At 42.1% G+C, this 16,667-nt stretch overlaps 1 protein-coding gene across 2 annotated transcripts in view; it reads right to left on the reverse strand.

Annotated features, from left to right (window-relative positions):
- LOC137546374 (uncharacterized) overlaps positions 1 to 16,667 on the reverse strand; it is a 485,946-nt gene that overhangs the window by 108,497 nt on the left and 360,782 nt on the right. For both annotated transcript variants that reach the window (XM_068268752.1, XM_068268753.1), the window contains exon 26: positions 2,265 to 2,437. In XM_068268752.1, the coding sequence (XP_068124853.1) occupies positions 2,265 to 2,437 (173 nt within the window). The remainder of the gene's footprint in view (positions 1 to 2,264; positions 2,438 to 16,667) is intronic.

Below are 16,667 nucleotides of genomic sequence, written 5' to 3' on the forward strand. Positions count from 1 at the left end.
AGTTACTGGGTCCCCCTCCTACCTCTAAGTGGTCAGCCTTCCTCTGTTTACCTGCGTGGGGTGTTGGTGGGGCTTTCCCTTTTATACAGTATTACATTTCTGTGGACCTTCTGGAAGTTATGTACTGACTAAAGCCTTTTTATAATAAGTATGGACTGAGATACATTGGCACAACTATTTATAGTTATCTTATCTTTAGTTTGTCTGACCATTTCTTGTTTAAAGTGGACCCAAATTAAAATTTATTTTCTAACTTATAATAATAAACAGCAGCCTTTTTTTCAGCTGCATGATGACAAATATAAAGTATTTTACATTTATTGGAGGAACCCCTCCCTTCCTTTTATATTGCCGGGACAGAATCCGGCAGACTGGTGGAGGAGGTAAAAAACTAAAACAAAACACAGGCTACTACTGATGATGTCAGAGGGGAGGTGATATCAGCTTGTGTGAGATTTCACATAGATGACGCCCCTGTGAGGGAGGGTAGCTGATGACAAACACGCCCATGATCTAAAACCTCCTACTAAGCTCAGAAGTAATGGCTGCCACCTGTATAACCCTAGTTATGAAAAGAGAAGGGTGAAAAGCATGCACTGAAATGCTCATAGGCTTGAGGGAGTGTTTATTTATCTTTGTATGTGTCAGAGTGGTGCAACTAAATATTTTGAATTAAAAAAATGTTTAGTTTGGGTCCACTTTAATAGATGAATTTGATCCAGCCTTGTATAAACAAAGAAGTCAAGTCTCTCTGACATTTAAAGTGGTATGAAACTAAAAATGTCATCTCTGTTCTAAAACATTACATTACAAGGCAAAGTTATTGTTCCCTGAAGTTAATTGATACCATTGCTCCTTGGTGAGCAAACTATCTTGTAATTAAGTATTTGAAGACTAAACAATGTGATAATTTTCTTAATGCACAGGCAATGTTACAAATTAGCTTCTGAGTGAAGTGAAAGTTTGCATTAGTAACCCATCCAATAACTTTAAACAAGTAATTTTTCCCTTATAAAAGTTGTATACTCTGCTTAATGTTTTAATGCAGAGATGAAATTTGAGTTTCATACCGGATTAAAGGCATGCTATGGCAAAAATTGTGCTCATTTAATATCCATTACAACAAAGCCCTAATCATACCACAAAAAATATATCACTTGGTCAAGCCCAATGGTTGTTATTTATCCTTTACAACACTACATAAGATTGTGGTGCTATATAAATCAATAATAATAGTACACATGACCAAAAGCTTTCCCTTTAAGTTTTTTTTCATATTGTCACTAGAAGGTGGAGCACTACAGATCATAGTGGAGATGAGCGAATCAAAAGAGCCTACAGGAAAAGCACTGGAGCAAACAGCAAGGCAGTATCCCAGCACATAAGGGCTTATTAATGACAAAAGTATATTATCATCCGGTAAGTGGTTCCTGTAGGGACACTGGTGAAGCCAGTTCTTCAACATTTTGCTGCATTATGGCCAGTGTAATATAATTTTGTTTTCATCAGAAAAGTTGTCTTGACTTTTTTTAACCAGAAGCATAACATTGTACTTAATCCTTTGTTAACACAAGATTGAACAGCCATTTGTAAATATATATATATATATATATATACCATATATTCCGGCATATAGGACGACTGGGCGTATAAGACGACCCCCAACTTTTCCAGTTAAAATATATATATTGGGATATACTTTCCCTATAAGGCTACCCTCTTGACTCTTGGACATTCGTATACTGTACTGTGTGTACTGGCGCTATACTGTGTAAACAGGTACAGATACTGGTGCTGTACTGTATGTGGCACCCAGTATACAACAACCAGCCAATCACGGCAAGCAATGTACCTTATTGGCGATTGGCTGGTTGTTGTATACAAAGCCTGCTTGGACTGGTCAGCTATGCCTGTCTTGAAGAGTATCAGAGCGGTAGTGCAAACATGCCTCTTTCACCTGTCTGGCCCGCCCTTGTACACTATTACCTCCTTCTCTGCCTCTTAGATCTTGCACTTCTCCAGTACGGCTTGGAAGTTTAAGCACCCGCCCTATAAGACGACACTCGCCGTATAAGACGACCCCCGACTTTTGAGAAGATTTTACAGGGTTAAAAAGTAGTCTTATATGCCAGAATATCTATCATAATTAAACTGCCATTGAAATAATATAACTACCTCTACAAGTACCTGTATGCACTTTAAATTACTTTCATGCGTGTCTGCTAATATGTTACAGTGTGTAGAAGCTTCTGTTCATAACCTACCCATCAAACAAGGGGAAAGCAGTCCAGCCCAGCAGTTGAAGTTCAAGCTCTTGTCCAAAATTAGATATCACATGGCCACGCTGATCTCTACTAGCATGTGGTACATATGTGGCAGCCATACCAAATAGCTGTACTAGGAGTACACTGTTATCATCCTCATATGGATGAAGGACCTATGGAAACAAACACAGTTGAAATACATTGTTATTCTGCGAAACAGTGACAGCAAATTATATCATGTTCTGACAGTAAGCTTTTCTGCAAACATACAGTATATACAAATCAGCCAATAAAATAACAACCATAAAAATGTAACTGTCAAATTACCCTTGGATGATATTATGTATTTTTCTCTGCTAACTTGGAATGTAATTTGGTCCTTTATTCTTGCAGTTTTCTACATAATGTAATATACCGTATATTCTGGCGTATAAGACGACTGGGCGTATAAGACGACCCCCCAACTTTCCTAATTAAAATGTAGAGTTTTTTATATACTCGCCATATAAGACTACCCCTCTTCCAATGCACACCAAAAAAAAAAGAAAAAGAAACAAACATAATATACTGGTGCTATGTATGAACAGATACTGGTGCTGTACTGTATGTGGTACCCAGTATATAACAGTATATAGGCGATTGACTGGTTGGATTGGTCAACTCTCCCTAAGTGGATTGGTCAGCTCTACCTGTCTCCAAGCAAATTGGTCAGCTCTCCTTGTCTACCTGTTTATCAGAGCGGTATGGAAGAATAGTTCGTGCTGTGCCCATAAAACACGCCTCTTTCACCCTTCTGACCGCCCTTGTATCCTATTTATCTCCTTCTCTGCCTCTCAGATCTCGCACCTGTGCACCTGTGTCGCTTCATTACAGTCCTCAGCAGCGAGATCTGACAAGTGGTAACATGATACGGCATATCACCCGGCATCAATGACACCCAGCGTATAAGACGGCCCCTGACTTTACAGATGATTTTCAAGGGTTAAAAAGTAGTCTTATATGTCAGAATATACTGTACTTCCAGCACATCATAACTGACATCCTCATGGGTTTTTTTATGCAATCTATAATTTGCTCTTAAACTGTTTATTTCTCTTTTTTTGTGTAAAAGTATTTTTTCCAAAATTAATGATCCAAAAAATAAATAATCTTTTAAAAAGTAAATCAATAAAAATACCACCTGTAACAACTGTGAACTATAGCCATACCACATAATGTATAAACAGTGAAAATGCTTGAATTACTTTCAGTTATGAAAAAAAAAAAAGAAAATAATACATTTACAGGTCAGCCAGCATCATAAGATCATAACAACTAATGGCTGAAACTGTCCAATTTTGTTTTCATTTAGAAATTGTGACGATATTTACTGAAAACAGCTTATTAAATGGCACCTGAAATAAGTTAAAAAACCATACATCTGCTACCTATACTGGGTACTACATAACAGTAAAGGCACATCTGGCTACTCTCACCTCTTGGTACTGGGATCTATCTTCAGACGTGCTACAGTGTCCCCTCTGTATGACTCCTACAGTGGAGTCTCTCATTACGTGATGCCGCTGGATGAGTCATAAAGAGGGGAAGCTGTGGCGTGGCAGAAGGAGGTCCCAGTGCCAAGAGATGAGTACCTTCTCCAGCACGCTCCGCTTGCTTGAGACTTTGCATATGGGGGCACATATGGCTACTTATACTGGGGGGGGGGGGATGGTAGAGAAGGCTACATAATACTGGGGGCACATAAAGCTACCAATACTGGGGAGGATAACACACTATACTGGGGGCTACCCCAAACTACCTAATACCTGGAGATCCACTAGCTGCCAAACACTTGTTACCTAATACTTGGGGGAACCTCTAGCTACTTAATACTGTAAGGTACCTCTGGCTGCCTAATACTTTTGGGGGACACATCTGGCTGCATAAAACTATTGGGAGCACATTTCACTATCTAATATACTTTAAGGTACACATCTGACAACCTAATAATATTATCTAGGGGCACACCTGGCTACCTAATACTAATATGGGGGTAGTGAGTCACACATGGCTTCCTAATGCTATCTGGGGACTAACCGGGCTACATGAAACTGTTAAGTGGGTGACTGGGGTCAATCTGGCTACCTAATACTTATATCTAGGACCACATGACTACTTAATTATTTTATCTGGGGGAACATGCCAACTTAAAGGGGAACTGAAGAGAGAGGTATACGGAGGCTGCCATATTTATTTCCTTTTAAGCAATACCAGTTGCCTGGCTATCCTGCTGATCCTCTGCCTCTAATACTATTAGCCATAGCCCCTGAACAAGCATGCAGCAGATCAAGTTTTTCAGACTTTAAAGTCAGATCTGACAAGACTAGCTGCATGCTTGTTTCTGGTGTTATTCAGATACTACTGCAGAGAAATAAGCCAGCAGGGCTGCCAGGCAACTGGTATTGATTAAAAGGAAATAAATATGGCAGCCTCCGTATACCTCTTACTTCAGTTCCCCTTTAATTATTGTATTTGGAGGTACATGGCTACTTATTTTCTGTATACGGAGGCACCTAGTTACTTAATTTATCTTGAGGCACATGGTGTATTTATTCTTTTATCTGGAGACATGTAACTAATGGATTTTTTTTTATCTGGAGGCAAGTGGATACTTCATTGTTGTATCTGGAGGCATGTGACTATATTACCTTGTACTTTTATCTGGAGGCATGTGATTACTTAATTCATATATCATATATTTGTCATATATTTGTCATTCAAACCTGATGTCTCAGACCCTACTCCACAAATAAACGCATGCTTAGCTGAGCTTCAGGAGTGGATGAATAATAATTGGCTAAAACTTAATGCTGACAAAACTGAGGTTCTTGTTATCGAGGGCCAGGGCTCAACAGCAAAGCAGCTCCAGTCTCAACCAACACCGCTAAGGATAGGGAGCTCAGACCTGAACAACTCAGACTGTGTGCGCAGCCTGGGAGTACTGATTGATGGGAAATTAAGCTTCAGGAATCAAATCTCAGCTGTTGTGAAACATTCCTTCTTTCACCTAAGGAATATTGCAAGGATTAAACACCTAATTCCTTCAGAGGATCTTCCAACCCTAGTTCATGCCTTCGTCACATCAAGGTTAGACTACTGCAACGTCCTCTACACAGGCCTGCATAAGAAAGACTTACGCCGCCTGCAATTAGTACAGAATGCCGCCGCAAGGCTGTTAACGAGCCAACCCCGCCATTGCCACATAACACCAACCCTGAGCTCACTCCACTGGCTACCGATAAAATGGAGAATTCTGTTTAACCTTTTCGGGACCATGTTAATGAGATCCTACGCCGCACTTGTGGCTGTTCTAGCCTGATGCGGCGTAGGATCTACGCCGGCCCGCAATTTCCGCTCCCGACGCGATCGTGCGCACCCGGAGGGGGAGATTAAGCTGTCATATGACAGCCGACATCTCCCCCAGTGATCAGCAGCCATCGCGTATGGCTGCTGATCACGTGATCACTACGATCGCCGTCGGATCGTAGTGATCAGTTTGACAGCTGCAGCGGCAGGGGGGAAAAGAAGAGGATCCACTCACCTCCCTGCCGTTCCAGCGACGATCGGCACCCCCCTCCGCTCTGGCCGGCATCTCCGCTTCATCTGACGTCAGCGCCGGGTCCCGGCTTGATGACGTCATCAAGCCGCGACCCGGAACTGATCTTCAGACAGAGCGGAGATGCCGGCCGGAGAAGAGGGTCCCGTGCGGCTCATCGCTGGAGCCTGGAAGGTAAGTGAAGGCTGCGGGCAGAAGGGGGAGGCACAGGCCACCATGGGGGACACCACTCTAGCCAGCCACACACGGGATCCGGCCGCCTAACCCCCCCAAACGCGCGCACCCCCTTCCCGCGCAAAACGCCTGGTCCTTAAGGGGGGGTAGGTGGCCGGTCCCGAAAAGGTTAAGATAGGCTTACTGACATTCAAATCCTTGCACAATCTGGGCCCTGGATACCTGAAGGACTTGTTGCAACTACATCACACCCCCCACAATCTTAGATCAAAAGGACGTAACACCTTGGTCACCCCCAGAGTCCACCTCAAAACCTTTTGAGACAGAGCCTTTTGTCATGCTGCCCCTACACTTTGGAACTCCCTGCCACACCCAATCAGGACAGCCCCATCCCTGGAAGCATTTAACCAGCTGAGCGGTCTGGACGAGCTCAGCTCGTCCAACACCGCCAGCGGCTGCCGCTCAGGCCCTGCTGGGCCGATTTGAATGAAATAAAAAGCAGCACACGCAGCCGGCACTTTGCCAGCCGCGTGTGCTGCCTGATCGCCGCCGCTCTGCGGCGATTCGCCGCGAGCAGCGGCGAAAGAGGGTCCCCCCAGCCGCCTGAGCCCAGCGTAGCCGGAACAAAAAGTTCCGGCCAGCGCTAAGGGCTGGATCGGAGGCGGCTGACGTCAGGACGTCGGCTGACGTCGATGACGTCACTCCGCTCGTCGCTATGGCGACGATATAAGCAAAACAAGGAAGGCCGCTCATTGCGGCCTTCCTTGTTTATTCTGGGCGCCGGAGGCGATCGGAAGATCGCCTCCGGAGCGCCCTCTAGTGGGCTTTCATGCAGCCAACTTTCAGTTGGCTGCATGAAATAGTTTTTTTTTTATTTAAAAAAAACCCTCCCGCAGCCACCCTGGCGATTTAATCAGAACGCCAGGGTGGTTAAGTCTAAACTGAAAACCTACCTTTTCAGTCTGGCACTCATGAACATCTGACTATCTCCTCTGTAACACAACCCAGCCTGAAACCCTGTATTAATCTGAGACACAGCTATGCGCTTTGAGTCCTATGGGAGAAAAGCGCTTTACAAATGTTATTGTATTGTATTGTATTGTATTGTATATCTCGGGGGCAAAGTGCCATTTTACTTCAACTCCCTATGCACGGTTAATTAGTGAAATTGTATTAACTAGCTGCATTAACATGAGAACAACTAATAGCTTCCCACCCTGCATTCTCTGAAGAATTTTTCCAGTCTTATGCTGGGAATACACGGTTCGTTTTTGCCTTCGTTTAAACCTTCGATTCGTTCGGTAAACGAATCGAGTGTTGAAAACGTATGTGAAAATAGTCATAATCTCATTATAGTTTCGATTAATAGACCCCAAAAACGAACGACTAGTGATCGAACATGTTTGATATTATCTCTCTTTATCCATCTAATCGAGCCATTGGTAGGCTTGATGGCTGTTCAGATCGATTATATATTCGTTTATGCTAGTCCGTCCCTGTAAAAAGGGATTTTCGTTTCGTTTCTTTGCAGCCTTCGATCATTGGAAAAACGAAACCATCAGAATCGAAAAAAAAAACGAAACCGTGGGTGGTGATATTAACCGTATGACCGATTATTTCGGGATCGAAAAGGACAAAAGGCACAATCGAAACGAAGGTTTAAACGAAGGCAAAAACGATCCGTGTATTCCCAGCATTAAGTACCTGCCCGCCAAATGATAAAGCATGATGTTATATAAGTTATGTGTTTGAAGCAGCATTCAGCTTTTTAATCCCTACAGGATTTTTCCATAGATCTTGTCCTTTGATTACACTCCACAGAAGATATGACTTCGTTTTTTTAATATAGACACCACTCTATAGCTCACATCTGTATATGTTTTAAAATTGTGCAGTACATTATTCATTGCCTCTGAAACTAGTTACCGCTTTCTATAAAGTTAGTGTCTGTCTTTCCAACATAGCATTAAGGCTCCACACAGTGAGAAGGAAAAAGTAATTACTTCACTCTAAATTTAGAATCCCTTTGGAAGGAATAAATCTAGTATTTTAAAAAAACGATTAAAAAAAAAAGGACATTAAAGAAGAATATCCTCTTCAGGATAAGTATAATTCTGCATGTGATCTGACAAATATAAAATAATCCCACTAATGGATGTTGCAGTATACTTTGTATAGAAATCAATACGGTGCACTACTAGGGAATGCATTGCTTGTTGTGAGTAGATGTGTTTAAACAAAGTGACGTCTCATTTAGAGAGAGGTTATTGAAAGTCCACATTCTTTTGTGGAGAAGAGGACTGGATTTCATTAGTCCCCACTTCCAAAGCAGTTAGATTGCAACGTGACAAACATCAACAAAAGATAAACAGTCATTTCTTTTTCTGAATGGTCACCACATCTGCTAATAGAAATAAAAATAATAAGAATTAGCTTTGGAAACCATAATGGATTCTGCAGTACAATTCTGATTTTTATGCTGTACTCAAAAGATTGTTTACTAAAACTGCCCAAAAACAAGCAATAATAAGAAAAAAGCAGAAATAACACTTCTATCTGTTCCAGACGACTAATCAAATGGCTCAATAAACAAGACAAAACAGATAATTGTATAATTTAAGAATACTAAAGCAAACCTGATCTTAATTCTCTCCACTTGGCCCCATCTATGACATGGTCTACATATCTAAATAGCATAATTTTATTATTTCACAGTGTCATCTTACCTTGCTGGCTAGAGTGAGAGTGCACTGTGTGCGCATATCGATTTTAATGCAATTCATAGGGTCATTAGCACTTTTTATGTTTTTTATCATTTTAATCAATTTTTTATTGATTTTCAAGAACGAGTAATACAATATTGAATTGTAACATGACATGACAGCTTTTCTTGAACAAATTCAGGTGAGAGTTACCATGAAAACAAGTGTTTAACACATTTCATGAGTTGTTTATTGATGTATGTTAACTTTCTCAGACTAAATGTAATGATCGCTGCTGCAGCAGCTATTACTGGAAGTAGTAGTGCTGCAGCTCAGGCAGTTCTGATCTATTTCCATGCAAGTTGCATAGCTTTGTCTGTCTTTCCCTGCTGTCAGCTTGTGACTGATTATCATTCACCTGTGTGGGAATCTGCACGTCTGCTCCCATTGGATGACCTCAGTATAAAGATCTGCTTCCTGCAGGGTTTCCTTGGGTTTTCATAGCTTCAGTGTAAGCCAGTCTTGCTGTCGCTTTAGCCCCCGATCGTGTTTCTTGTTATAAAGATACTTTGCTGGTCTTTGCATCATATATTGGTTCATTGCCAATATATATGCAAACCAGCACGTTTATTATTTTCCTTGTATTTGTGTTACGTTGATACATCAGTGTTGCTGATGTATACGTACATGAACTGTTTATATCCTGTGTGCAGTTAGTCAGCTTTCCAGCACGTTTTGGTAGGTTGCGCGTACCGTGACCACCCGTGCTGAGGTAGTTACCCTGCTCCTGGTTCTGTTTGTGGATTGCGTTCATCTCTGCGAAGAGATAACGAATCCTTCTGAATCCTGTTCCTGGTCCTGTTTGTGGATTGCGTTCATCTCTGCGAAGAGATAACGAATCCTTCTGAATCCTGTTCTGTTACTGTTTGTGGATTGCGTTCATCTCTGCGAAGAGATAGCGAATCCTTCTGAGTCCTGTTCCCTGTATTACTCCAGTCCTAGTCAGCGTTCCTGCTGATGTCATATATCGGTTCATTGCCGATATATACATATGTTAGTCAGACGTTACAAATAGTTTCATTGATAGCTGTAATTGTAATACGCTAGGAAAACATACTTATTGTATATTTACCTGTGTTACGTTCATCTATCTTAATCCTGCTATTTCCTCACTATCCTGTCCTGTCTTTGTGAGGCACGCCACCGCCGCATCGCATTGGCTGCCTCATTCCAGTCTGTCTGGTTTTGGACGCTTGCTGTCGCTAAGTAGCCGCTAGCTAGCAAGCGTTCATTCTGTCTACCTGTCCTGATCTCCTCAGTTCTGGTTTGTGCGCTCAGCGCTACTTTGCGCTGAGACGTTATAACGAAAGCATTGTTTGTGGCTGTCAGATCTGCACCGGCTCTGTGCGCCACAATCTCCTATTGGAGTCAGTCCTCCCCTCCACTATACTAGGGATAGCCTGTTTCCTGGTGCTAGTGTGTGTACCTCCTCCACGCCAGCTCATGCGTTGCATGCTGACTGTGGAGAATACACCACCAAGCCTTACATTATGAAAACCCCATTACCAATCCCCATTGTGGGGGGGACTCCCAGAAAGTATGACACTGTTAATTATGGTTCCTGTTCCTTTAAGAAATTTGAAGAACTTAGCTCTGAAACAGAAAATGAGTTTTTCTCTGAATGTGCCAGGTTCCTGACCAATCCTGATCTCCAAGCGACTCCTGTTTCAACCTGGGCACTCCAACTAAGTTATATTTTGTTTAAAGGGGAATTATTCCAGTGGGCATTTGATGTTCTCAATCATTCCGATTTGAAAGAGAGACCGCTGGAATTTCTAGCGTTTGTGATCCATAACTGGTTGCGCATAGATCCATTGCCTTTTCCTCTTAATGAACTCCTGGCAGCAGGCCAATCAGCTGCTCCTTCAATTGCTTGCAAGAATGAGCAGCAAGCAGAAAGTGTTACTGATAATTTTCCTGCAGCTTTGACTAAATCACCAAAAACCGCAAGGTCAAAGGCAAAACGCAAACGTTCTAAGAAACGTGTCCAATCTGCAGAATCGTTATCCTTAGCGACTGAGACCTATAATGAGATTCTGCCATTAACAGATAATGAAATGCAATTGTCTTTCAGGGGAGTTAAATGGACTTATGAAACTACTAATGAACTTTCCTCCCTGGCTAGGGAAAATAAAGATTTTTGTTTAAAAGAATTATCTGAGTATGATTATGAGGAGATATTACAGAGTATTGAACAAATCAACTTATTTGTGAAGCAAGGAAAGTTTGCATACACTACAGTTCAGCACTTGCTACAGGTATTGGAGATTCTTAGGAATAAGGAATCTGCCAATCACCTGCTAATTAACCCAATATATGTCCCTGCTACAATCATATCTGCAAACCATGATCTGCCTGTTAAGTATGCTTGGAATCCTCCATTTGAGAAAGGAGAGATGGAAGCTCTGGTCAATGAATGGAAGAATGATTCAAGTTCATTTTGTCAATTTTACAGTGCAAAAAGTGAATTGGTATTGAATGCATGCATTAAGTCTGCCTATAACCTAATAAAAACTGGTGTGTGTGAGTATGACTTTGTGGCTCCATTGATTGATGTGTGGGAACTGATTTTGGATGATTTTTTTGTGACTCTGAATTCGCAAATTTGGCGTTCTGACCCGCCTGCTTCAGCACCTTTGGCTGATTCAGCAGGTGATTCGGAGCTCTTTTTGTGTGAAATTGAAGTTCCTGCAATGCCACCCTGTACCATGGATAACTCAGTGTTACTTCCCAGTAAAACAGAAGCCACTGATACATTCTTAACCTTGCCCTGCGCAAATTTCTCAGCAGAGAATCCAGAGGTCCTGCTGACTTCCGAGTCCAGCCTAGCCAGTACTCATGACTCTTTGTTTAGTGAAACAGACACCAGAAAAATCTTGCCTGTCTCTGCAAACACTTCTGCAGAAATTACCTGTGTTAATAAAGTTCAACTCCTGTCTGATCCAGCAGATGCGCAAACATTGTGTCTTGATCTTCCTGTTTCTACACCTCGCTCTAGTTTCGTGAATAGCTCAGAGCATCTGCTATGTGAACCTGAAATCGCAGAATTATTACCTTGTTCAGAAAATTTTCCAATAAATTTGCCCTGTACCATGAATTGTGCAGTAGATCTCTCCAATGAAACTCAGGTCACAGAATCATTATGCTGTCCAGCAGGTGCTTCCATGGTTTTGCCCTGCAATATGGACTGTTCAGTGATCCTGTCCAGTGAAGCTGTGGTCGCAGAGTCTTATGCTTCACCCAGTATTTTGGATACTTTAAACCCTCTAGCAGAGGAGGCTGAAGCACTGCTTACCTCAGTTGGTGTTGCAGTAATATTCACTTGTCTAGCAGCTGTTTTGGAATTACAGTCTGCTCTAATACAACTTGATGAATTTCTGCCCAGCAAAGCAGAAGCCATTGAAATACTGTCCTCGTCAGCAAGTGTGTCAGATACCTTGCCCTGTACACAGTCTGATTTAACCAATGTTGTTGAGTCCCTCTCCAGTGTTGTAACAGCCGAGGAACTCCAGCCCTGTCCTCTGAATGTTTCAGAAGTCTTGCCCTGTAACATGGATAATTCTGATTCTCTGGTCAAAATAATAGAAATCTCAGAATTTCAGTCCGGTCTGATGAGTGTTCCTGAAACCCAGCCCTGTATCCTGAAAGATTCTAGTTCTCTGGCCGCTGTGGCAGAGGTTCCAGAGTCCCCTTCCTGTCCAGGGAATTCCTCAGTTTTGCCTAGTCCAGTGGGGGCTGCTGCAATACTGACTTGTTCTGCAGCGCCTCATGAGCTCCAATCCAGTGTATTAAATGAGTCCCTGTCCAGTCCAGAGGTAGTTGTGGAGTCCCTATCTGGTTCAGTGCATACATCAGAAGATTTGTCCTGTTTTGTTGGTGCCCCTGAATCTGATTTGTTACTGACTTTGCTGGAATCAGCGACATCTAAGTCTGATCCAGCATTCTCGTGTAAAAGTCCAGTGGTTGCGAAGTTTAGTCATGATGATTTTTTTTTGGCCAGTCCTGGTTTTGGTCCTGTCTTGGCTGACCCTGAGGCTCACAGTTCCTTGACATGCCCAGAGGTTTCTCTTGTGCCGGTGTGCCCAGATGTTCTTTGTGTGCCAGAATGCCCAAGTGTGTCTAAGGTGTTAGCGTGCTCTGATGCTTCCTTAGTGGGAACATGTTCTGATGTTGCCAGTCTGCCTGCATGCCCAGAGATGGTTCTGGTCCCTGAAAGCCCTGATATTGATGTTTGTCCTTGTGGCCCTGACTCGGGAATTGCCCTAGGTTCCATAGGGGTTCTTGATAGTTCTCCATGTGAGCCTAAGGGGCGTTCTGACCTATGGGGATCTCTTGGGAGCTTCAAGGTGTTCTGGGAGGTCTCTGAGAAAACCTGTCCTGGTGCCTTGGACTGGTTCAACAGTGGGTTTTGTGTTGGTAAAGACAGTACCGGTGGGCATTGCAAAGGCTTTGGCGTTTCTGAACGGTTCCTGGAAGGCGGTGGGTATCGCTCAGGGAATTTCGGAGGGCTTTCTTCTGGAAATCATGGTTCTGATGGGTGTCACACTGGGGCTTGTGGTACTGATGGGCGTGTTTCTGTAGGTTCTGGTTCTGATGGGTCCAGTCTTGTGGGGACTGATTCTGGAATTCGGTCTTGCCGGGCTGTCCCGGTCATCATGAATTATCAGTCAGACTGTTTTGTTGGGAATTTCGGTTTTGAAAAGCGTCTGGAATCCGCTTTTAAAGGCGGGGGTACTGTAATGATCGCTGCTGCAGCAGCTATTACTGGAAGTAGTAGTGCTGCAGCTCAGGCAGTTCTGATCTATTTCCATGCAAGTTGCATAGCTTTGTCTGTCTTTCCCTGCTGTCAGCTTGTGACTGATTATCATTCACCTGTGTGGGAATCTGCATGTCTGCTCCCATTGGATGACCTCAGTATAAAGATCTGCTTCCTGCAGGGTTTCCTTGGGTTTTCATAGCTTCAGTGTAAGCCAGTCTTGCTGTCGCTTTAGCCCCCGATCGTGTTTCTTGTTATAAAGATACTTTGCTGGTCTTTGCATCATATATTGGTTCATTGCCAATATATATGCATACCAGCACGTTTATTATTTTCCTTGTATTTGTGTTACGTTGATACATCAGTGTTGCTGATGTATACGTACATGAACTGTTTATATCCTGTGTGCAGTTAGTCAGCTTTCCAGCACGTTTTGGTAGGTTGCGCGTACCGTGACCACCCGTGCTGAGGTAGTTACCCTGCTCCTGGTTCTGTTTGTGGATTGCGTTCATCTCTGCGAAGAGATAACGAATCCTTCTGAATCCTGTTCCTGGTCCTGTTTGTGGATTGCGTTCATCTCTGCGAAGAGATAACGAATCCTTCTGAATCCTGTTCTGTTACTGTTTGTGGACTGCGTTCATCTCTGCGAAGAGATAGTGAATCCTTCTGAGTCCTGTTCCCTGTATTACTCCAGTCCTAGTCAGCGTTCCTGCTTATGTCATATATCGGTTCATTGCCGATATATACATATGTTAGTCAGACGTTACAAATAGTTTCATTGATAGCTGTAATTGTAATACGCTAGGAAAACATACTTATTGTATATTTACCTGTGTTACGTTCATCTATCTTAATCCTGCTATTTCCTCACTATCCTGTCCTGTCTTTGTGAGGCACGCCACCGCCGCATCGCATTGGCTGCCTCATTCCAGTCTGTCTGGTTTTGGACGCTTGCTGTCGCTAAGTAGCCGCTAGCTAGCAAGCGTTCATTCTGTCTACCTGTCCTGATCTCCTCAGTTCTGGTTTGTGCGCTCAGCGCTACTTTGCGCTGAGACGTTATAACGAAAGCATTGTTTGTGGCTGTCAGATCTGCACCGGCTCTGTGCGCCACAATCTCCTATTGGAGTCAGTCCTCCCCTCCACTATACTAGGGATAGCCTGTTTCCTGGTGCTAGTGTGTGTACCTCCTCCACGCCAGCTCATGCGTTGCATGCTGACTGTGGAGAATACACCACCAAGCCTTACACTAAATAAAGTAGAGAGAGCAAGGACTTACTTTTTGCTAAGCACTTTTTATTTTAAATCTATAATTGGTGAAAACTGAGAAGTCATGATTTTTTTTATTTTTTTTTCTTCCCTTTAAATTGCATACAAAAATAAATAATTATTGGGGAAAAATGTTGACCAAATAAAGCCTATTTAGTCTCGAAAAAAAGGCTTGTTTCAGTTGTGTAATTCAGACACTATTACAGCCAAAAGGATAAGAGTGACTTCCAGGCAACTGGCATAATTTTTTACCACTTTAGTCTATCTAGACGACTGTAGACACTATAGACATAAGTCTAACGTATACGCGTATACACATCCAGGATTACAGTAGCATGTGCACGCAACTGCTGCTCATTCCCGGTGGCATGTCCATGTTGGCGATTGGGGAAGGGGAACAAGGGTTCCCCTGAACCAATCGCAGTGCCTGAAATGAATGGACATGACCTCAATCAGGGGCCATGTCCATTCATAATCATGGAATTTAAAAAAAAGTAAAATAAATAAATAAATTGAATACTTCCTAGTAAACCAGGATAGTGTTTCTAGCACCATCTAGTGGTGAGAAGTTAAATTACAAACACCACACATTTTTTTAATATGTATGTCATGAGGGTATATTACTGTTATTTCAGTGCATAAGGGCTTGCAATTGACCGGACACAAAAAAAACCCAAGCAAAGAACCCCAAATAATATATTGGCACCATATGTTGTACTAGGAACATTATTTAAATGTTGTGATAGCCAGAACTAACGGGCAAATAAAATGGGTGGGTTTTATTTATAGTAGAATTGCTAATTTTCATGTAAATATTTAAAAATATGTATTTTTTCATTTTTTTTCTTGTTTTTGACTATAAAATACATATAAAATAAAGTAATTACTGAAAACAAGCATTGCCCACAAAAAGGCTAATTTGTGGTGAAAAAACAACAACAAGATATACATCATTCACGTGTGAGAAGCAGTCATAAAGTTATGGCCAAATGAATGGTAGTAGCACTGACAGGTGAAAATTGCCTTCTGGCATTAAGGGTAAAATGGCCGATAGGCTGAAGTGGTTCAAAGAAAAGGAATATGTCAGCCACCATACCCCTATTATTACAGAGTCTCTTTAATTGCTGAAGACCGTGCATCAGAGACTGTGTGGAAACATGCATGCACTGTCCTGAACATATGTGTCTGCCTTATGTATTTATTGTGACTCAAGCCTGAATCTGTTCAGCCCAGGGAAGTTCACACTCAGTATAGATCAAGCAAAACTGTAGAATTTCACTTCACATCCCCAATTATAATAGCTTCATATTTGGTAGATTTTCCTCTATGTTGCAAACAAGCCGGGTACAGAACAATAAATCCTACATGCAGGTAATGCACTGGCACCAATGTGAGATGATTTCTGTGCTGCTAGTGGCATTCTTCTACTGCATCTCATAAATGTTTGTAAAATTAGCATTCCAGAGGAAGAAACATTGCGGTTACAGAAATCTTCCAGCTCTGTATGTTTCTGTTATCAAGCATTAAATTGATTCTAAGTTTTTATCAATTTTCTTCCTCTTGCTGTGCAGCTGCTCAGTGATATACCAACAGGAAAACAATAGGTGATAAATGAACACGGTTTTAAATTTGCTCTGTCAGCTGTTTGACAGATTTGGTGGATATCTTGCATAGTTTGGAATGACTATTAAAGCAAATATTCTTACAACTTATTGTTTATTTATACTGTACTTGGGATCTGGTAAAAGAGTCATTTGATTCTCTAACACTTAGAATCTGCTCTTATTGCCAGAAAATGTATAGTCCTGTGATTTACCTTAGATCTGTTTGACTTGAATTCACCAGGAAAA

This window comes from Hyperolius riggenbachi, chromosome 2, assembly GCF_040937935.1.
Source record: "Hyperolius riggenbachi isolate aHypRig1 chromosome 2, aHypRig1.pri, whole genome shotgun sequence".
Taxonomy (NCBI): Eukaryota; Metazoa; Chordata; class Amphibia; order Anura; family Hyperoliidae; genus Hyperolius; species Hyperolius riggenbachi.